The 21,750-nt window shown below is 51.9% G+C and overlaps 2 protein-coding genes across 2 annotated transcripts in view; both read left to right on the forward strand.

Moving 5' to 3' along the window:
- LOC104915361 (E3 ubiquitin-protein ligase TRIM36) overlaps positions 1-21,750 on the forward strand; it is a 77,559-nt gene that overhangs the window by 20,723 nt on the left and 35,086 nt on the right. The gene's annotated exons all lie outside the window — the stretch shown is intronic.
- Positions 11,216-21,576, forward strand: LOC104916618 (adenylate cyclase type 10-like). The gene is made up of 16 exons (XM_085213451.1): positions 11,216-12,531; positions 13,464-13,568; positions 14,175-14,213; positions 14,685-14,828; positions 15,725-15,930; positions 16,185-16,278; positions 16,435-16,523; positions 16,829-17,020; positions 17,225-17,346; positions 17,944-18,020; positions 18,280-18,466; positions 19,370-19,422; positions 19,616-19,769; positions 20,420-20,612; positions 20,877-20,963; positions 21,289-21,576. Exons 1-16 carry the CDS (start codon positions 12,498-12,500, stop codon positions 21,574-21,576), a joined length of 2,064 nt encoding a protein of 687 aa, XP_085069577.1. The 5' UTR covers positions 11,216-12,497.

Here is a 21,750-nt window from a genome sequence, read left to right on the forward strand (position 1 = left end):
CAATCATATTGTGTTAAGTTGGATTCATTTTCTAGGTTTCACACTCCAAAGTTGGAAGCAACTACAGCAGCAGTCTCTGCTCCTCCATGCAGTGTAACTGATGGGGAAAGTAGAAAAATAAAATAAAATACAGAGCTATCCTTAGACCTTGCAGAAGGAGATGGAGAGAACCCGCCTGTGTAGAGAGAAAACTTTCATAATGTTAAAGGTTTCAGAGGAGATGAAAAATATTTTCTTCCTCGGGGGCTGTGACTGACCATTCTGTAGAATCACAGAATAGCCTTGGTTGGAACGGAACTCAAGGATCATGAATCTCCAACCCCCCTGCCACGGGCAGGGCCACCAACCTCTCCGTTGAAGACTAGACCAGGCTGCCCAGGGCCCCATCCAACCTGGCCTTGAACACCTGCAGGGATTGGGCATCCACAACCTCCCTGGGCAGCCTGTTCCAGTACCTCACCACTCTCTCTGTAAAGAACTTCCCCCTGACAGCCAGCCTAAATCTTCCCTCCTTCAACTTCAAACCATTTCCCCTTGTCCTGCTGTTATCTACGCTTTCAAAGAGTGGATTCCCCTCCCCTCTGTAGGCCCCCTTTAGGTATTGAAAGGCTGCAATGAGGTCACCTGCAGCCTTCTTTTCTCCAGGCTGAACAAGCCCTGCTCCCTCAGCCTGTCTTCGTAGGGGAGGTGCTCCAGTCCCCTGATCACCTTCGTGGCTCTCCTCTGGACCCTCTCCAACAGCTCCCTGTCTTTCTTGTATTGGGAGCTGCAGAGCTGGACACAGTTCTGCAGATGGGGCCTCACAAGAGCAGAGTAGATGGTGACAATCACCTCCCTGTCCTCTTCTGATGGACCCCAGGATACCATTTGCATTCTGAGCTGCAAGAGCACACTGCTGGCTCTTGTGAAGGTTTTCATCCATCAGGACCCCCAGGTCCTTCTCCACAGGGCTGCCCTCAAGGACTGCTCCTTCCAGTCCGTATGGATGCCTGGGATTCCTCCGGCCCAAGTGCAAAACTCTGCACTTTGCTGTGTTGAGCCTCACTATGTTCACCCGGGCCCACCTTTCAAGTCTGTTGAGGACCCTCTGAATGGCATCCCTTCTTTCCACCGTGTCAACCGCACCGCTCAGCTTGGTGTCGTCAGCAAACTTGCTGAGGGCGCACTCACTCCCGTCATCGATGTCCTTGATAAAGAATATAGAGAGCACCGGTCCAAAGTCAGACCCTTGAGGGATGCCGCTTGTTACCAGCCTCCAGCTGGACATAGAGCCATTGATCACCACCCTCTGTCTGCAGCCTTTCGACCCATTTCTTATCCATCGGGTGGTCCACCCATCAAATCCACATCCCTCCTTACATGGAGATAAGGATGTGGTGGGGGACCATGTCAAAGGCCTTGCTCAAGTCCAGGTAAATGACATCGATCACCTTCCCCTTGTCCACCAGTGCCATCACTCCATCATCGAAGACCACCGAATTGGTTTAGCATGACCTTGTAGTCTACCTCGATTTTAGAAAGGCATTCGATACTGTCTCCCACGACATCCTTATAACAAAGCTGAGGAAGTGTGGGATAGACGAGTGGACAGTGAGGTGGGTTGAGAACTGGCTGACTGGCAGAGCGCAGAGGGTCGTCGTTGGTGGTGCAGAGTCTGGCTGGAGACCTGTAACCAGTGGTGTCCCCCAGGGGTCTGTGCTGGGTCCGGTCTTGTTCAACATCTTCATCAATGACCTTGATGAGGGGATAGTGGCCACCCCAGTAAGTTTGCTGATGATACGAAGTTGGGAGGATTGGCTGACCCGCCTGAAGGCTGTGCTGCCATTCAGCGAGTCCTGGACAGGCTGGAGAGCTGGGCAGTAAGAAACCGGATGAGGTTCAACAAAAGCAAGTGTAGGGTCTTACACCTAGGGAGGAATAATTGCATGCACCAATACAGGCTGGGGGATGAGCTGCTGGAGAGGAGCTCTGCAGAGAGGGACCTGGGCGTCCTGGTGGACGACAGGTTGGCCATGAGCCAGCAGTGTGCCCTCGTGGCCAAAAAGGCCAATGGCATTCTGGGGTGCATTAAGAAGAGCGTGTCCAGCAGGTCGAGGGAGGTGATCCTCCCCCTCTACTCTGCCCTGGTAAGGCCTCATCTGGAGTACTGTGTCCAGTTCTGGGCTCCCCAGTACAAAAAAGACAGGGACCTCTTGGAAAGAGTCCAGCGGCGGGCCACAAAGATGGTGAAGGGCCTGGAGCATCTCCCCTATGAAGAAAGGCTAAGTGAACTGGGTCTGTTTAGCCTTGAGAAGAGACGACTGAGAGGGGACCTGATCCAGGTTTATAAATAGTTTATAAATACCTGAGGTGTGGCGGCCATAGCGGTGAGGCCAGTCTCTTTTCAGTGGAACGTGGAGACAGGACGAGGGGAAACGGACATCAGCTGCAGCATAGGAAGTTTCGCACGAATGTGCGTAAGAACTTCTTCACGGTGAGGGTGACGGAGCACTGGAACAGGCTGCCCAGGGGGGTTGTGGAGTCTCCTTCTCTGGAGATATTCAAGTCTCGCCTGGACGCCTGCCTGTGCGACGTGGTGTAGGGAACCTGCTTTGGCAGGGGGTTGGTCTCCATGATCTCTAGAGGTCCCTTCCAACCCCTACAATTCTGTGAATCTGTGATTCTGTGACCTTCCCCTGGTGAAGCCGTGCTGGCTGTCTCAGATCACACGCTCATTCCTCATGTGATCAAGCATGTCATCCAGGATGATCTGTTCCATGATCTTCCCAGGCACAGAGGTAAGACTCACCAGCCTGTCCACCAGTTCCCCGGCTCCTCCTTGCTCCCTTTCTTGTAAATGGGAGTGACGTGACCCTTCCTCCAGTCATCCGGGACCTTACCTGACAGCCAAGACTTTCCAAATATGATGGAGAATGGCTCGGCAACCACCTCAGCCAGCTCCTTCAGAACCCTGGGATGCAGGCCATGCGGCCCCATAGACTTGTACGCATTCAGTCTCATGAGGCGTCTTGGACCTGCTCTGTCCTCACACTGGGGGAGATTTACTGCCCTGGTCCCCACCTCGATGTTAAGGGATGCAGGGTTCAGGGATTTGAGAAATATTAGAATCCTGACTGCCAGCGAAGACTGAGGCAAAGAACTCATTCAGTACCTTAGCCTTCTCTTCTACGTGAATGCAAGCAGGGCAGGCAGATGAATTTCCCACTAGTGCTACTAAAAATGTACATCCCACAGCATGAGTGGGCATATTCTTCAGAAATGGGTATTTCTTGGGTTGGTAACCCACAGTGACCTGCTTCCACAGTTTCTTTGCATATGGAATAACATAAGAAAACCATATGGCCTGCTGATTTAAATGATAGAATCACAGAATCATAGAATGACTTGGGTTCCAGGAAACCTTAAAGACCCCATCAACTCCCCTGCTCTGAGCAGTATCACCATCCTCTACACTAAGTTGCTCTTAACCCCATTCAACGTGAGCATCATGAACATTTCCAAGGATGAGGCATTCACAGCTTCTCCAGGTGATCCATAATGCCTATCAAATGAAAAAGTGTTGTGTGAATCATAGCACAGGTGGTCAGCAATCCTTCTTAAAAAGAGAACTTCATTATAACTGTAATTTAGTTGATAAATATATTTATGTATCTATTTATAACGTAATTTATATTATAACTTAGTGGGAGTACCGGTGGTGTTTTCCTCTATCTCTTCAGTGGCAGTGAGGGATACTGAGAGGACCAGGCAAACCCATGTGCTAAATATGTTGCTGAGAGGCCGGTGGCACCACAGGAATTTTGGCTTTTTCAACCATGGGGCACTTTGCCTGATGGCTGCTGATGGGGTTCATCAGGTCATATGGGGAAAAGAATTCTGGCCAAGGAGCTGTCTGGTTTCATTGACAGGGCTTTAAGTTAGGTTTGAAGGGGCGGTAACAAGCCTGCCCACGGCAAAGCGTGGGATAACATATCTAAGTTAGACAGACAAGGTGCTAGCAGGGGCCCTCAACCTGCTGCGTGTGATGAATGTACTGAGCAGCAAGCAGGTGTGGCTCATTTCCAGGGCTTTAAGCTAGATTTGATAGGGGAAGGGTATGTACTGCTGAGGAACAGAGAAGAGTCATGGAATACAATCACTTTAGGAAGCAGCAGGAGAAAGCCTCATATTTTTCCCAGAGGTTTTTGGGAGGGCTCCCCCAAAAAGGCAAATTGACCAAAATTCCAGCTTAAGTGCCTCTGTATGCAAGCTTGCAGCATGGGAAATGAGCAGGAGGAACTGGAAACCATGGTGCAGTTTGAAAACTGATCTTATTGCTACCACAGCAACATGGTGGGATGACTTAACTGGAATACCATGATCAAGGGCAGTGAGCTTTTTAGAAGAGACGGGTGAGGTAGGAGAGGTGGGGGAAGAGCCATCTATGTTAAGAAGTGGATAGACTGTGCACAGCTGCCCCTGAGAAACACGAATCAGTTGATAGCTTGTGGGTTAAAATCAGGGACTGGACCAATAGAGGGCATTTGGTAGCCAGGGTCTACTACAGGCCACCTGGTCAAGGGGTGCTTGTTGACAAGGCCTTCTTGATTCAGCTGCAAGAGGCATCACACTCATAGGCTCGTTCTCATTCTGATGGGGCATTTCAACCACACAGATATCCACTGGGAAAACGAGACAGAAGGCTGCAAAGAAGACCAGGAGATTCCTGCAGTCCATCAACAACTTTCTGGTTAGGATAATGGACACCCACCCCCCAGTACGTTTATTTTAAAGGATGGTATTACGTGGTTCAGAATGAGCAACATGCAACGGGAGAGGGGTAACCTGTTGGCAGTAAAGCTACATTAAGTAAATGTGACGCACAATGACACAGGAGAGATTTCATGGCTATCTGAATACTGCTAGAAGAATAAAGTAATACCTTCTTTCTCATTTCTTTTCACTTGCATGATTTATTTCAACCTCAGTGTCTTCTTGTTGGCACTGACTATAAGCAGTGTGGCCAGATTTGTGGGATTCTGTCTGCCACTGTTCTGCAATTTAACAAGCAATTTTCTGATAGCCATGCTAAAGTGCTTATTGGGAATCTGAGCACTAGTGATCATTGTTGACCTTCAAAGCAGTCTCCTCCAGATGGATGCCCAAATCTGACTAAAAACATGTATTTATATATTGCATAGTAGAATGGGAGCCACAACAAACTATTTGCCAGTTACCAGCAATAACTACGCAAATGCAGAGATAGTTATTTCTAAATATGTCTGTTTTATTTGGTGCATGATTTTATGTGAGAATAAGAGGGTATGGCTTAGGAAAAGTATTCTCTGTGAATTGTTGTTGCAGTGCTTTTCAGTCGCTGATTATCAATAAATTAGTGGTTTTCTGGGGCACAGCAAGGTCTCTGCTGGGCCCTCTTTAGCAAGATTAATAATTATTTTTGGATCGAGCAAGATGTTTTGATAGTCCATGGCTCGGACAGATATACTCCTTGCTGGGTAAAGAGCTGACCGGATGGCTGGGCCCAGAAAGTGGTGGTAAATGGAGTCACACCCAGGTGGTAACTGATGTGCAGAATCAAACTCTACAACGACAAAGTAGTTATAAAAGCAGGTACGTTTTAATCAGTGCTGCACAGACACTGGGTGCAACAGGGCTTGTTCCTCCTAACTTGCACACCGTCAGGAAAACTCATGCTACAGATATAGGCCAAACTAATACAAAATCATTAGTTTTCCCGGAATTCGAATACTCATTACACCCCGAGAGTTCATTAGCATGCAGACCCTCCCCTCTTGCGCGTGCGTAGTGGGTTGTGGGATGAAGATTTGTTGTCTTCCTCACAAAGACTTCTGAGCTTTCTCTCCGTAAACTTCTGGCCTTTTGGGGGGATATCCCCCCAAACCAGTCTCTTCTTGCCTTGTGGACATCTAATCACCTCCCTGCCAAATGTCCTCGGGCTGTTCTCAAGCCCTTATCTTTATGGCCTTCATCCCCCTCATTATCCCAGACCATTATTTTCTAACAAGCTCTACATTCTTGCTTCTATAAACTATCCCTAACTATTCCCCTTCACTCCACTTATTCTCAGTCACGTGAAGCCTTCTTGCCTTTTTACTTTCATTTATGGGACCCTTCTCGCCTTTCAGTAACCGGTTGCTAGGGGTTGGTACTGGGGCCCATCCTGTTCAATATCTTCACTGATGACCTGGATGAGGGCATTGAGTGCACCCTCAGTAAGTTTGCAGATGACACCAAGTTTGCAGTAAGTATTGATGTGCTTCATGGTAGGAAGGCCCTACAGAGGAATCTGTGCAGGCTGGATCACTGGGCTGAGGCCAATGGGATGAAATTCAACAATACCGAGTGCTGGTTCCTGCACTTTGGCCACAACAACCCCAGGGAATGCTACAGGGTTGGGGCAGAGTGGCTGGAAGACTGCACAGAAAAAACAGACCTGGGGGTATTGATTGATGCTTGGCTGAACATGACCCAGCAGTGTGCCCGGGTGGCCAAGAAGGCCAATGGCATCCTGGCTTGTATCAGAAACAGTGTTGACAACAGGAACATGGAAGTGATCATCCCTCTGCACTCGGCACTGGTGAGGCTGCATATTTAGTAGTGTCTTTGTTTTGGGCCTCTCACTGCAAGAAAGGCATTAAGGCCCTGGAGTGCGTTCTGAGAAGGGCAACAAAACTGGTGAGGGGTCTGGAGCACAAGTCTTATGAGGAGTGGCTGGAGGAGCTGGGATTGTTTAGTCTGGATAAGAGGAGGCTCAGGGTGACATTATTGCTCTCCACAAACTGCCAGAAAGGAGGTTGTGGTTAGGTGGGAGTAGGCCTCTTCTCCCATGTAACTAGCAATAGGATGAGATAGGATGGCCTCAAGTTGAGCCAGGGGAGATTCAGGTTGGATGATATTACATATTTCTTCTCTGAGAGTGTGGTCAGGCACTGGCACAGGCTGCCCAGGGAGGTGGTGGAGTCAGCATCCCTGGAGATGCTCAAGAAAAATTTAGATGCCGTACTGGGGGACACGCTTTAGTTGGAAGTATTGGTGGTAGGTGGATGGTTGGACTGGATAATCACGGAGGTCTTTTCCAACGCTGGTGATTCTAATGATTCTATACGTATGGGATGGTGATAATGCTTTGCTAAAAAGCCTCTCAAGGTCTTAATCGTCTCTGCTGATTTTTCTTGTTTATGAAAAACTGCTCTGGAGGATAAAGTTGTTTTTTATCATTTTATGTATTCAACTCAGATAATGAGTTCCCTGTTGGTCATCTTGGCCATAACTAATGCATTAGGAACGATGAAAAATGTTGTGCTTTCATATTTACGCTTGTGCCTCCGGTCCTCGACCTTTGAGTGTCCTGTGACATCATTCCCTGGGCAGTGAAGGGGATGTAAACTCTCCCTTCTTTTGTATTACTATCTATGCAATAGTGCAACATGTACTTGTGTCTTACATGCAGTTATTCTGACAGTTCCCTCAGGCTTTAGGCTTATCTGGATTTCTATGAAGATCAGAACATGGTTTTTAGGTTTGGATTCAGTACCTCTAGTCACAAGGACAAAAAAAAAAAAAAAAAAAAAAAAAAAAAAAATTGAACTAGTGATAGAGTAGCTGCCTTGCCTGGTTTCTTTCTGATGCTCTTTTTTTCTTCTTTCTTTTCGTTTGTTTCTCTTTGTTAGTGAATGGAGAGAGTGTAGTGAGGACAGGGAGCACATTCTTTTGCTCTCAACTTAGCAACAGAGTCCCAGCAAGCTCAGAGCTACCTGCTCCAGTGGTAGACCACAATGCGGTCATACCAAAAGATTGGGATTAACACTCCTATTAGAGAAGGCAGACCTCTTTATACACACTGATCTGTGACACCATTCTTGTTTGAGGAGAGCTCTGGTTTTGTAACTTCGATTACGTTCTGAAAATTAACACACGCGTGAGTTAATGGTGAGGGAATGGTGATTTTGTGAGCCATTTGTCCCTGATGCTGAGGATGTGCTGCATTAAAAGGTTTATACTCACTTTGGTGCTACAGACCTGGCCGTGTTCAAATGGACTTACACATCCAACCTTACAGAATATGAGTGCTCCCAGTGAGAACTCTGACATTCATGGGTTAACCCATAATGCAGAGCACCTTCATCTAGCTGTATTCAGATGGATTCACAGTACTGTCCTTAAGGGGTTTGGCCACACCCAATGAGAACTCTTACAAGTGGCTTATTTTGAATCTGTTGCTCTTTACTAGAGCATCAGATTATACATTATTTTGAATTGCTGGTGTATATATACATACTATCTGCAGAGTATGTGTGTGTGCCAATAATGTGAATAATACAGCTGATGCAGGGGAAAGTTTGTTACCGAGCGGGTGGTGAGGTTGCTGGAACAGATTGCCCAAGAGGGGCTGTGGATGCCCTGTCCCTTGGAGGTGTTTAAGACCAGGTTGGGTGGGTTCCCGGGCAATCTGATCTAGAACTTGACCTAGCAGCTTGCAGCCCAGCCTGTGGCAGGGGATTTGGATCTGGGTGATCCTAAAGGTCCCTTCCAACCCAAGCCAATCTATGAGTAACGGAATAACTCAGTGCAGATTTCTAAGCTTCCCACAGAGATCACTCACTATAACCTAACATGTCAGTCTTTATCCATTGGCAACTCTCTGGGGGTGTGGGAAGACTGACCTAGCTTGCCGACTGGTCTCAGAATCAAGCAGTGTCCTCCCAGTTGTCTGCAGTAGTATTTTTCCCAAAATCCCTTCTCTCTTAAGCCATTTTTATACTTTTTTCCTTATTTTCAGGTGGATCTTGAGTGATTCTAATCACATGTATCTTTGTTCTAGTTTGTGTGACAGAAAATTGAAAAGTTGCTGATGACTACAATGCAGTTTATCAGTTTCACAGTACCATCCAGTTCCTATCCCCGCAATCATATCACAGGGCCTAACCCAGAGTTTTACAACTCACTCTACTCTCCATACTGCACCTCTAAAAGTCAGCATACCAAGCTCACCTGGTGTCTAAGTATCGCAGGTCTTATGTTTCTTCAGGAACCATGATGACACAGACTCTATGCATGTTCATCACGCTCCACCCTGGAGGTTTCTTGAATGCTTTTCTTCTTCTAAGAGGGGAATTCTCCAATTGATTATTTGCAATAATCCACCGTGAGACTACGGTCAGTTAAGCTTTAGAATATTTAGGGGGAATCTGGGAGTTCACATGCAGCTTTGTTATGAGAACTTGAGCTCAAGGAACTCGTGAGCTGCTCACTGTTTGTTGGATTAAATGATTGGCTTAATTGCAGTATTTAGTCGGACAGCATTACTAGTCCTGAGCAAAGCCTTGGGCGTAACAGCCAGGCCAAAGGAGGAGGTTGGGGTAGAGGGGAGCACAACATCACAGAATACAATCTCATTCTGCTGAGTGAATGAGGATTTGCAGAGATACAGAATGGTGTGTCCACTGTTGATGTAAGTGAACATGGCCTTATTTTGTTGATGACTCTGTGCCAGCTGTCTGACAGACCTCCAGTTCAGACAGTCCTTTCTAGATTTGGCAGATCTCTTTCAAAGAAAAAAGTGAAATTCTGTTCTTTCTCACAGTTCTGTCTAAAGTGATACGGTGATGTCTCATATGTTCAAATTTAAGCGCTATCTCAATCCCTTACCAGCATCTGTCATTTACCTCCGATAATCTTGCCATGGTTTAACTGGTGAAGAGAATTTACACTGGCTAAATAAACATGATCTCTGTTTCTTATAAGCCTTGCAGAGAACTTCACCTTTGACTTCAGTGTGGGAGATACTCCTCAGTGTTCTCCCTCTAGCCTTAGCAATAAGCTGTATCACACCAGGGCCTCATCATCACCGTGATTGACTTATCTTCACTGGAAATGACTTTGTACACTTTTGCTTTCATGTTATGTAGCAAAGCAGGAATGGTTCATGTTACTCCAACAGTTTGCTGGATTGTCCTGGAAGTTAAAGATAAGGCTACTAAAAGAAGAATGGTTACATGAATAAAAGCGATGTGCATTCGAGGGTATGTAGACCATTTACTTCTAGTCGTTTGAATTCTAATGATTGGGATTTTCAAGTCTTCTACCAATTTGTCCTGTATTTTGTTGTAAAGAATAATTATTTTACAGACATTACTATACTAGTCTACTCCTCTCTCTCCATTACTCTTTTTATAATAAAGTAGATTTTTATTATTATTACCATCACCAGAACCGTCAACATCATTTTCATCTCTGCAGAAAGAAGGGTTTCCAGTCACTGTTGTGGTATTTGTAATTAAAGGAGTTTTTCTGAAAGCAACAAGATGATATATAAGATGAAGAGGAGACAAAACCTAGCACTGAAAGAAAAATCAACTTTTAATAAGCTAGCAATTCATGACTACTTCAGTCAGAAAGAACGTGTATGGACAGTAGTAAGTCAAAGTGGCCTGGCAATGCTATAAAACCTTAAGATTCAGGTTCAGTGAAGAAATAAGGTGCAAATAGTGTGTGATCAAGAGCTGGGAGAAATGAAATCTGATGAGGTCTTACCTCTTTTATTTAATGATCTGGCTTTCCCCCTAATCTACAGTGCATCCTAAAAGGCAAGTCTTCTTACCCCTAAATGTGTAAACTCATGCTGTTTTCCCAATATGCAGGGCCTTCTTCACAAGAACAAGCGACAAACCTGAGGAATCTTACGAAAGTGTCTATTGCAAATTTCTCGGGATAGGACTGACTGCACCCTGAACTGTGTTTTTTGAGGAGACAATGGCTAAGAAGAGTGTATAATAAGGATTAATAGATATCAGATCCAGCCATCTGGCTGGATCTGCCAATTGGATAAGGGAATATGCAGGTTGGAGGCCCAAGTGTCTCCAATCTCTTCCATGCTTTCAACTCCAGCAGTGGTACAAAGTGACTGGAAGAGTCTTACTCATAGTAGATATCTCTGAGCCATGCCTACAATCTCTTGTGAACACATCATTTCGTGCATTCCAAGACACACATCTGTGTCAGAGTCACAGAATCACAGAATCAATCACAGAATCACAGAATTGTAGGGGTTGGAAAGGACCTCTAGAGATCATTGAGTCCAGCCCTCACGTAAAGCAGGCTCCCTACAGCAGGCTGCACAGGTAGACAACTGGGTGGGTCTTGAATATTCCCAGAAACGGAGAATCCACAGCCTCCGTGGGCAACTTCTCCAGTGCTCCATCACCCTCACTATGAAGAATCACAGAATTTTAGGGGCTGGAAGGGACATCTGGAGATCATCTAGTCCACCCGCCCTGCCGAAGCAGGCTCCTAGATGAGGTTGCACAGGTAGGCATCCAGGTGGATCCTGAACATCTCCATAGAAGGAGACTCCACCACCTCTCTGGGCATGCTGTTCCAGTGCTCTGCAACCCTTACTGTGAAGAAGTTCTTATGGATATTTGTGCAGAACTTCCTATGCTTCAGTTTGTAACCATTTCTGATTGAAATTGAGACTAATAAATCAAATAAAATAGGAGAGAGAGAGATTTCCCGATACCGATTCAAACCTGAAAAGCTTGGAACGGCCAGGAAAGCACCCTCCAGCACCCACTGCCAGGCAGTAAGAGACCGCCCCACCCGGAAGGGCCAGATCCCATGACTTCTGTAATGTATAAGGATAGGTGCCTGGAATTGGAGCATTAACACTTGAACTCCCAGTGCACTATAAGATGTTTTGATGCAGAATACTGAGAACCAAAAACAAAAAAACATAAAACCATGACACAAAGAGGTGTAGGCAACGTCTAAGAAAGACAAACTTGGAAAATGTTTTAGAAAATGACTACTTAGAAAACTAAGTGACTTTCTCCCCATTAGGTTAAAATCAAACTGTAAGCAATAGATTTCTAAAAACGCGAGCACATGAAGTATAAAATGAAAACCTTTTTTAAAACCTTTATTTTGGAAGTTTCCTTAGGCAAGAGTCGATGCTAGAGGTCCAGCAGCAGTCTTTCTGTAATGGGAGCTCTCCTTATCTTTCGAGTTGAACAACGATTACAGAAATGATGTTGTTCAGCCTAGGATGATGAGTACAGCTGCAGAATGTCTACTTCATCTGATGCGTAAGGTTAAGAGAACTACAGAGGAAAGGGTGCAAGGATGACAGCATTCAGCTATCGCCTCAAGCCCCAGAATTTCCCTTTTCCTGCCTGTAATTGCACCGTGTCTGCAACACTACTCAACCAGAGCAATCCTTTCATCCTCAAGCCAGGCTTACGGTATCTATTGCTCTCATTGCAACCCAGAACTGGAGCAAGCGATTAAAAACTGCAAAGAGAAACAGTTCTGTCCACAGCTGTGTGTGAACAGCCACGCTTCTGTTTGGGAGCGTGCTGGCTTTGCAGAGGACTGCCAAGCACCTGATTCTGTGCAGAATTAAAATAGACCTCAGCGTGGACTCCGACTGCGCGCTTACCGGCTGCGCGCACCAGGCACGAGCCCAGCCCCCAGTCGGGATGATGCTTCATCAGAACCGCAAAACACAGCACCGTAAGAGCCACCACAAATAGAAGGCACCCAGCCACAACCAGCACAAGCAGCCTGTGCGCGTGCCCTGCCTGCCCTTCCATTGCTCAGCCAGCTGCCGTCAGGGACCGGGGCCCGGCTCCGGGTGCCTGAGGCCTCTCGGAGTCCTGGGAACAGTCCTGGGCCGCTCCGTGCTGGGGGAAGCGGCTGCTCTTTCGGCAGCAGGCCCGGCCTGCCTTAGGCACTGTCCTCAAGTAAGGGAGGCCTGGGAGGCCGTGGCTCGACATCAAGGGGGAAGCCTGGGTCACAGCAGCAGCTGCTCCGTGGGCTACGGAGCACAGCGCCTGCAGCCCACTGCGCTGCCAGAGGCAGCTCTCTGTGAGGTGGGCGATGACATCGCTGCCCGCTGATTGTGATGTCACTGCAGCAGAGGGCCAGCCGACCGTCACGGCGGGCCTGGGCTCACTTTGCCGCCTGAGCGGTGAGCGTCGCGTCCTCCTCCTTTGCAGCGGGCAGGGTGTCTTGTTCTGAGGTACCCCGGGTACCACAGGGCGCTGACAATGGCTTCTGCTTGGGAGAGGAAGTGCCACTATTCACATCTGGGGAAGAAAGCGGTGTTCCTTCCCAACCTCCTTCTCCGTGAGGAGTTCACGGACATTAGTTACCCCAAGATGCTTGAGGGAGTGCTGCTCCTGGCGGATGTCTCAGGTGGGCTGGGCATGGCAGAGTCCCCACGGACATGAGCCCTTAGGACGCACCAGGCCCTCGGGAGCCCTGCCCCGAGACTGGGTAGCCATCTTGTCACTGCGCAGGCCTCCTGCCGTGCTGCCCAAAGAGCGGGCAGCTCCTCCTGGGTTGTCAGCCATGGCTGTGACGAGCACTGAGCCGGGGCTGGGGAAGGGGTGAGCTACAGGTGCACGCAGACGCGTCCTGATTTGTGGCTGTCCTTCTGGCAGGTTTCACTGCCTTGGCAGAGAAGTGTGTCCAGCAGAACGGACCCGAGAGAGGAGCTGAGGAGCTGGCGCATGCCCTCAACACCTACATGGGGGACATTCTGGAGGGTAAGAGCCGTGCTGCTGGGCTGTCGGGCATCAAGCCCCGAGGCTCGCTCACTGTGGAGAGAGCCGTGCTGGGCCGCCCGCTCCTGCCTCCCTGAAGGGGGGAGGAGCCGGAGCCGGGCTGTCTTTGGTGGGGCCCGGCACCAGGACAAGAGGCGGTGGGCACAAACTGAAAGGCGGGAGGTTCTGCTGGGCAGGAGGAGAGGCCTCTGCGGTGACGCTGACCGAACTGTGGCACAGGTTGCCCAGGAAGGCCGGCGGGTCACCCAGACGCACTCAGAGGTCTTCACAAGGCCTGCGAATGTGGCCCCGGGCAAGTGGCTCTGGGTGGCTTGCTTGAGTGGAGCGGTGCGCAAAGCTGGAGCAGACGCTCTGCAGAGGTGCCCTCCTGCTCCCACCACGCCGTGCACCGTCTCTCGAGGCGCTGCCTCCCTGCTGGCTATGCGGCTTCCAGGGCTGTGGCTGCAGCGGCCCTGGGAGCAGGGCTTTCTGGAGCCGTGCCCTGGTCCCGCACCACCACGCTGGTCCTCTCAGGGTACAGTGGCTCTTCCCACGGCTCCTGGAAGAAGGCGTCCCTTTAACTCTGTTTTTCCTTCTCTTTATCTGCAGTGGTGCTGGATTTTGGAGGAGACATCCTGAAGTTTGCAGGTGTGTCCTTAGGAGGAGGCAGAGTCAGTGTCGTGCTGATGCGCAGCGTCTCCCGTGGGAGCCTCCTGGATTCCACCCTGCTTTTTGCAGAGAGCCAAGGGGAACTGCTTTGTCTCCAGCATTGTGCAGGGCTTCTACAGGAGCGCTGAGGCGTGGGGGAAGCAGTGGGGGGGAGGGAGCCCTGTCTTTGAGTGCTGAGGGTCACTGGCGGTGGGGGGTGCCGGCCTCACCGCTGCCCCCCACCACCCACCCTCTTGCTCTGCTGCCCTGGAGGTCGCTGTGGCTGGCCCGGCAGATGGGAGGGGTCCCTGAGGCTAGGCTGCCCCCGGAGGTCCTTCAGGATGATGCCCTCCCACAGTCCCATCTTCCTCTGCACGCCGCCCGGCTGCTTGCTGCTGTCCCTGCGGCTGGGCGCAACTTGGGGACAGTCAGCCCTCGGGAGAGCCTTCACCTTCTCCTCCCTTTCCCCAGGGGATGCTGTGCTGGTGCTGTGGAGAGCAGCACAGCCTCACCTGCCTACAGCCATCAACCTGGCGCTGCAGTGCTCCAGTGAAATCCAGAAGAAGTACGGCACTCATGACACACACATGGGTCTCATGCTCCACCTGAAGATAGGTACGGGCATAGATGGGTCAGCCCCGGTACTCTCCAGAGCTGATGGATAGCCTCCCCTGCCAGCATTTGCAGGACAAGCAGGAGGCAGTGAGGGCAGGGGAGGTCAGGGCTCCTTCCCTGCCTGCCTCACATCAGCTGTAGCACAGGCCCCTCGCTCCCAGCAAGGGTCCCAGAGCACAGCCCGCTCCGTCCGTGGGGGCCCCAACGTCTGACCCCACTGGGAGGTAGATCCCACACCCGGTCCCCAGACGGGCCTCTCTGTCCCGCCTGCCCCTTGGATAAGAGATGTGTCACCTCTGGGATGCTTCCTCAAGTTCCAGGAGCTAAACAGCTTGGTGCTTTTCATGGCGAGCAAAGGGGAACTGCTTTGCCTAACAGCTTTGAGCCGGGCTTTTGCAGGCTCTCCTCGCACCACAGACAGCATGCCTGGGCTGCAGACTGTGGGCAGAGACTTCAGCTGGGACTTCCACAGGACCTCTTCTATCCTCCGTCTCTCTGGGTCTCCCTGTTGCTTTTCTCCCCTTTGCTTCGCCTCGAGGGCCCCCTTCCCCAGCTCACCGGAAGGCTCTTGCCTTCTCAGGCACACACTTGCAACCTGCCTTCACATAAACAGAGCAGACGCTGCTCAAAGCTGCTGCTCTGCAGGGCTTGCTCTGTAGGCCGCTGGCTCAGATGCCCAGCAGTGCCAATGCACTGTCAGTGTTGACTTTGTTTGCCCCTTTGTAGACGCCCGTTTCTGGGACCTGTGTGGCTAATGGCCCCGAGAAGGACGCACGAGGCCCTTCCCTCTCTGCTGCCAGTCTCCAGGCTGGGCTTCAGCTGAGCTTCTGTGCAGCTGGGGGCCACCGAGTTCCAAAGCTTCCCTGTGTTAACGCCGCTGGTCTTTCTCTCCCCAGGGATCTCCGCCGGGATTTTCTCCTTCATATCTGTCAGAGGCGGGGATCGTCAGTACTTCTTCATCTGCAACCAGGCCCTGGATGAAGTTATCGAGGCCCAAAACCTTTCGGCTGCCTATGAAATCGTGCTGTCACAGACCTGCTGGGAGCTGTGTGAGCAGCAACGAATCAGGGCCAACTATATTGCTGGCAGAAGGGCCGTGAAGGTGGGAGAATGGTGTGGCCTCGAGCCCTTTGGAAGACCCGCACTTGGGTGGGGAGGCGGCTGAGAGGCTGAACGTGGCCACAGCCCTAACCATAAGCGTAGGCAGAGAGCCAAAGCTGTTGGCGTTGCACCTCAGCTGAAAGTCCAGGGAGGTGGGCTTGCCCTTGTCTGGGAAGAGAGAGTGGAGGGGCAGGCCGTGTGCCCTGGGGCTTCTGGGGAGGCCAGTGGCATTCCTTTCCTCCTGTGTGTCTTCAGGTTGTGGAAATGAGGCACTTAACTCGCCAGGAATACCGAGATGCTGTAGACCAGCTGAACATGTACAGAGGGGATTGGCATTTGGAAGGGATGGGTGAGTTCCTTGTCCTGTGACTGGCTGGAAAGTGGGTCCTGCCTGCTTCAGACAGGAGCGGGAGCAAGCGCAGGAGAATCTTTCCCTTGCCATGTCCAGCTTCCCAAGCCCTGTAGTCCTGCCCTGCCAGTGACGGCCTGCGTTTCCTTTCCTTAGCCCTCCAAAGGCCGGTTCTTAGGAGCTCTGCTGGTCCTGAAGTGGGAGCGAGGCTGGAGAAGCACATATCGACAGCTGTTCTCCAGAAGGTATGGCCACTACTGCTGGCGGCTGCGTGTAGGGAGGGCAGCAGGAGACGGTGTGGAGCTCTCGGGACAAGATCCCGCTCAGGTGCCTAGAGGATGGCAAAGAGCTCCCTCATGCCCGCACGTGTCACAGGACAGAGTGTTGCCAGAGTAGCTTTGTGCCAGGACTCGGTACCTGGGAGGACTTCGCCATCCTCCACTAGCACATGCTATTACCAGCACGCCTGCTGTCCCTCGGTGTCTGCTGTGGGCCCAGAGAAGCCCCCGGGAGAGCAGGCTGGCAAAGCTGTTGTGCTCTTCTCTTGCAGCTTTATCAGAACGTGCCACTGGAGCTGTGCTCGGAGCTACGGCCGGTCACCAGCCTCTTTGTCCAGCTGCAGTTTGCTGACAAGATCAGCACAGTGGAGCTCAGCAGCAGCCTCAGCAATAGCAGCAGTATGATTTCAGAAATCATCAGCCCTCACAAGGGTGAAATCAACAAAAGTCTTCTGTTTGACAAGGTGAGTGTGTGACAGCCATCCCACGCCCGGATGCCTCTGTCTGTTTGGCAGCAAGGCAATGGGAAGCAGCTCTGCCTGCTGCTGGGATCTGAGGCTGTGGGTTGACCTGAAGCTCCGCTGGTCCCCCCGGTGCCTGTAGCAGAATGCATCAGCTGCTGGCCATCAGTATTGTAAAACAAGGCGTACTGCACCTCTTCCTTGCAGGGTTGCACCTTCCTCTGCGTGTTTGGATTTCCGGGAGAAAAGCTGGCCTGTGAGAGCACCCACGCCTTGGAATGTGCTATGCAGATCCTCTGCATGGCCTCCACGGAGCTGGGAAAACTCCAGTGAGTGCATGTTAGGGGGTGTGTGTGCTGCCTGGGATGGCACGAGAGGACTGATGAGCAAGAGATGTTCCCCCTGGCTTGTCCTGCTTCGCCCCTGGCGGGAAGGAGGCAGCATCTCAGAGGTGGCAGGTTAGCCCACGGTAGCCAGGCTCAGCCCCCAAGTGCTGCCTGCCAGTCACCGTGCCGGAGCGAGCCCTCACCAGGGCACAGAGCTCATCAGTGCCAGAGGCAGGCTCCTCCGGGCAATGGGGCCAGGAACAAAGCCCGAGTCCGGTCCCACGACCTCCAGTCACTGCCGTTGTGGGTGGTGTGCAGGCAGCACCTGCTTGCCTCCTTGCTGAGGAGAAAAGCCTGTGGCCTGGTGCAGGTTGCAGCCATCGGGCCTCGGGGGAAGGGTCCAGATGGTCTTGCGTGTGCGCTACCTACATCCCTTGCCACCGGGGCGTGTTGCACCCCAAGCTCTCTAAGTCCCCAAGTCCCATGCTGGTGCGTGTGGTCCCAGTGCCGAGGAGGGGAGAGGTGGGAAGGGATGGAACAGGGCGAGCGGGACTGCAGCAGGGCTGCTGCTGAATGCACGTCACTCTCTCTGTGTGCCAGGCAAGTTTCTGTCGGGGTCAGCAGCGGGACGGCGTTCTGCGGCCTCACTGGCCATCCCGAGAGGTTTGAACACACAGGTAGGGCTCCTTTGTCTTAGGAATGTGAGGCTGGCATGGGTCTGCTTCAGCCCGTCGGTCTGGACAAGGCGGATGGGCTGAGGCAAGGGCATACTGCAGCCCGTTGGGGCCGTGGGGCAGGAGGATGGGCTCAGAGACACGTGGTTCCCTTTGGGTCCTCTTAGCCTGCAGTTGGGTTGGCTTGTGCCCGGGAGGGGAGGTTGCCCTTGGCCTTGAAGGTTTCCCAACTGCGTTGACGTATGCTCTTTCTCTGTGGCAGTCCTTGGCTTTAAGGTGAATTTGGCCGCCCGCATGATGATGGCCTACCCAGGGATGGTGTCCTGTGATGCAGAGACGTATGCAGCCTCTCGCCTGCCCAGCTACTGCTTCAAAGAGTTGCCACAGAGAGACATGAAAGGTGTTACCAATCCCGTCACCATCTATCAATACATGGGGATCACCAAGCAGTAAGTGTTCTCTGAGCTGTGCAAGTGAGGGGAGGGGGGCTTCAAGGGTACAACCTTGGCCGACAGAGAGGAGTTCTGCAGCGAGACCAGGCTGGTCTCCCACAGACCTCCCTTGCCTGTGGCTGAGAAGATCGGAAGCCCTGGGGTGGGGCTGCTTTCTGCCTCTCTGCCCTTGTGCCTCTTGCTGCTAAGAGAGTGGAAGTGATGGCACTGGACTGGGGAAGGCTGGCCTGTCTTTGCAGACACAGGCTAGCCTTGTGGGCTTTGTCCGAGCAGCATTCCTCTGAGCTTGCTGTGCTGTGCTTTGTTCCACCACGTGTAAGACTAAGCCGGCGGTCATTCTGCTGCATGGGGTGGGTTTTTCTCCCCAGCTGCTTCCCAGCAGGAAGCTTTGGGTCAGTCGTGTTCCACTGGGGTAAGGTAGGCTGCTGGCCCCACACTCTGCTTCCTCCTGCCTTCCTGCTCAGTCCTCTGCTGTTCCTCTGGGCCCAGCTTTGGCCTCCTCGTTGCAGGGCCTTTTGAACACGAATGCTACTTAGTGGCTTGCGTACCATCCCAAGCCGCTAAGAGACAGAGTCCTCCCTTCCAGGAGGCTTGTTTTGCTTGTCCAGGCTGGCAAAGCAGTCCGCCAGCCAGCAGCGCAGCCTGGCTTCTTTCCTCATCTTGGATTTCTTTGGTTGTTGCCTCCAGCAGGGCACTTTTGTTAGCTTCGGCTGTCCTGCCGTGGCTGCTGGGCTTCTTTATGCTTGAGGCTTGTCCTAGTGTGTCACCTTGAGCTTTGGCCAGGGGACCATGCTCCGGGTAACATGCTGCTCGAGAGGGGGGTCTCCACCCCTCCACAGCAGGCTCTGCGTGCAACGGTTTCTGATTAAGTAAGTGACTTTGTTTTTCTCCCCCTTCTAGCCAATATGACATGGGCCTTGCCAAGGAGAGGTCACACTACGGTCCCTTGCTGGGTAGGTGGAGGACTCATCTGAAGCCCAATTGTTTCCCTTTGCCCAGTGCCAGTGCTGCCCTGGCACGCAGCTGAGCCCCACGCAGCCGCTTCCTCGCTTCCTCCCCCTCTGCTGCGGGGTACGGATGAGAACAGGAGGGGCTCCCCGCCTTTTGGCACGCCGCAGCAGCTGATTTTCTTGTGGGTCTGCACAGGTCGAGAGGAGGAGATCGAAATCTTTGACTGCTGCTTGGAGGCCTACGAACTTCTGGAAGAACCATACACGGTGGCATTTGTGGGCATTCCAGGCTCTGGAAAGAGCCACTTACTTGCCGAGCTGGCCGTTTTAGACCGGGCTGCTAAGCACAGGTAAGCATTTTGGAGCTGTTTCTTTGGCACCCCTCCCTTGCCTGTCCCCTGGTGTTTGTGGAACACTGCAGTCTGGGTGCCAGCCCTTGCGCTGCAGCCTCCCAAAAAAGCCTACTGCAGACCCTCCCGAGCAGCACCCGCCTTCTCGGGGAGTTCCAGCTGGCTTTGTGAGCCACTGCTTTTCTCCTTTGTCCCTGGGCCAAGCTCTGGAGCTGAGAGGAAGCAAAGTGGCCCGTCTCAGAAGCACTGCTTGCCCTCTGTTTTTCCAGAAGGAGCACTGGGGCAGAAGAGCCCTGCTGCGGGCCGGGCGGGAGACACAGACCTGCCACCTGCTGAGGCCTTCCTTCTTAACCCAAGGAGAGCCTCTGGAGGGCATGTGTAGAGTGACCTGGGCTGGGGCTGTGGAGGTGCAGGGGCCACGGTCAGCCCCCCAGTGATTGGCCTGCAGCCGTCCCTCTGGACTTTTTCTTGTACGATGAGTGGAAAGCCTGGTCCCCTCCAGGACGCACTTGGAGATGTGTGGCTGAAGAGTCCCACTTTCTTCTGCAGAAAGAACCAGGCGGCTCACCCATTGAGCGCTGCTGTTCGGACAGGCTTGAGCTACCAGGAGGCAATTCTGGATCTCAGTGTCTTCTGCTTTTGCACCGCAGGGTCACGACTGTGGAACTGACAGAGGACAACGTGAAGCAGCCCTTGTCTGGCATCTGTCTGCTCGTGGCCAGGGCGCTGGGTCTCCAGGACAATGAAACTTCCAGTGAGAGGCAGCGCACTCTGCAGACCATATTCCAAGATACAATAGAAGAGAGCAGCTTTTGCCTACTAAACGATGTTTTCTCAGTTAAGGTGAGAGTGAGAGGCCGTCTTGCTTGGATATTCTGCTGGGAGTGGCTCAGCTCAGTGCTGTCTGATTCCTGTCTGATTCTGTGCATGGGGTGCTCCTGTGCCGTGCACGTGCCCCGTGTCTTGTTCAGCACCCTGGAAATGGCACTGAAGAGGGGCTGGTGCTGGCCGCATGCAAAAGTAGAGGCGTTTTGCTCTGCAGTCTTGCTCTGGGAGATAGGTGTGCCCAGACCTGCAGCAATGTTCCTCTCTGTCTTTCCTGGACAGTTTCCCGTCACGGACAAAGTTTCCAAGATGTGTTCCAGTGAACGGGCCAGTGCGTTCCTCCTGACTTGTACACAAATGCTACAGAAGGTGAGCAGGTCTCCTTCCTCCAGCCTCACAGGAGGTGCTGGGTGCAGGCTCTGTGCTGGAGCTGCCTGAGGAGGTGGCAGGACGATGTGCCTGGGTCGTGGCCCTCCAGAAACTCTGCCCAACTTCTCTCCTTCTGCCGGGCAGCTGATGTTAGAGGAGACTTTACAGTCTTGCACAAACAAAGTTGGTAAACTCCTGGAGAGGGAGGTGGCTGAGGAGAGGCTTCTGAATATTCCCTTGTCTCGAGAGCGTGAAAGGCTATGTGTCCTCCCTGGAAGACGCTCAAGAATCCACTGGATTCCACTCAGAACCACCTGTTTTTCAGGTACTTGGAGGGAAATTTGGCATATTTTTCATCGACAACGCCCACTTTGTCGACCCTCTGTCCTGGTCTATCATGTGGCCCATGCTCCAAAGTGCCGTGGTCTTTATGGCCATGAGCTTAGCTCCAGTCAAGGACAGAACAGAGATCATTTTCCAAGCTGCCGCTGACGGAACAACATCCGAGAGAATCACTTGCGTTCGTCTGGAAGGGCTGAAAGCTTCAGCTGTGGTGCAGAAAGCCTGCCAGGCCCTTGGAGTGAGCAGCATCCCCGGGGAGCTAGCAAGGTAAGCCCAAGCCTGGGGAGCTCTTCCGGAGGGGTTGCACTTATGCTGACCACGGCGGGGAATCGCCCCGCCCAAACGGGTGGATGGGTCTCTCCTTAAGCCTGGCCATAGCAGGTGTGAGCTAAGAATGGGCAACCTGCCACGAGGCAGCAGAGTCTGGATGGTGTCAGCCCTTTGC

This window comes from Meleagris gallopavo, chromosome Z, assembly GCF_905368555.1.
Source record: "Meleagris gallopavo chromosome Z, MGAL_WU_HG_1.1, whole genome shotgun sequence".
NCBI lineage: Eukaryota > Metazoa > Chordata > Aves > Galliformes > Phasianidae > Meleagris > Meleagris gallopavo.

Coding starts and splice junctions, on each gene's coding strand:
- LOC104916618 (XM_085213451.1), top strand. CDS start 12,498: ATGATGCTTCATCAGAACCGCAAAACACAGCACC. Junction 14,829..15,724: donor CATGCTCCACCTGAAGATAG/GTACGGGCATAG, acceptor TTCTCTCCCCAG/GGATCTCCGCCGGGATTTTC. Junction 19,423..19,615: donor ACACTACGGTCCCTTGCTGG/GTAGGTGGAGGA, acceptor GGGTCTGCACAG/GTCGAGAGGAGGAGATCGAA.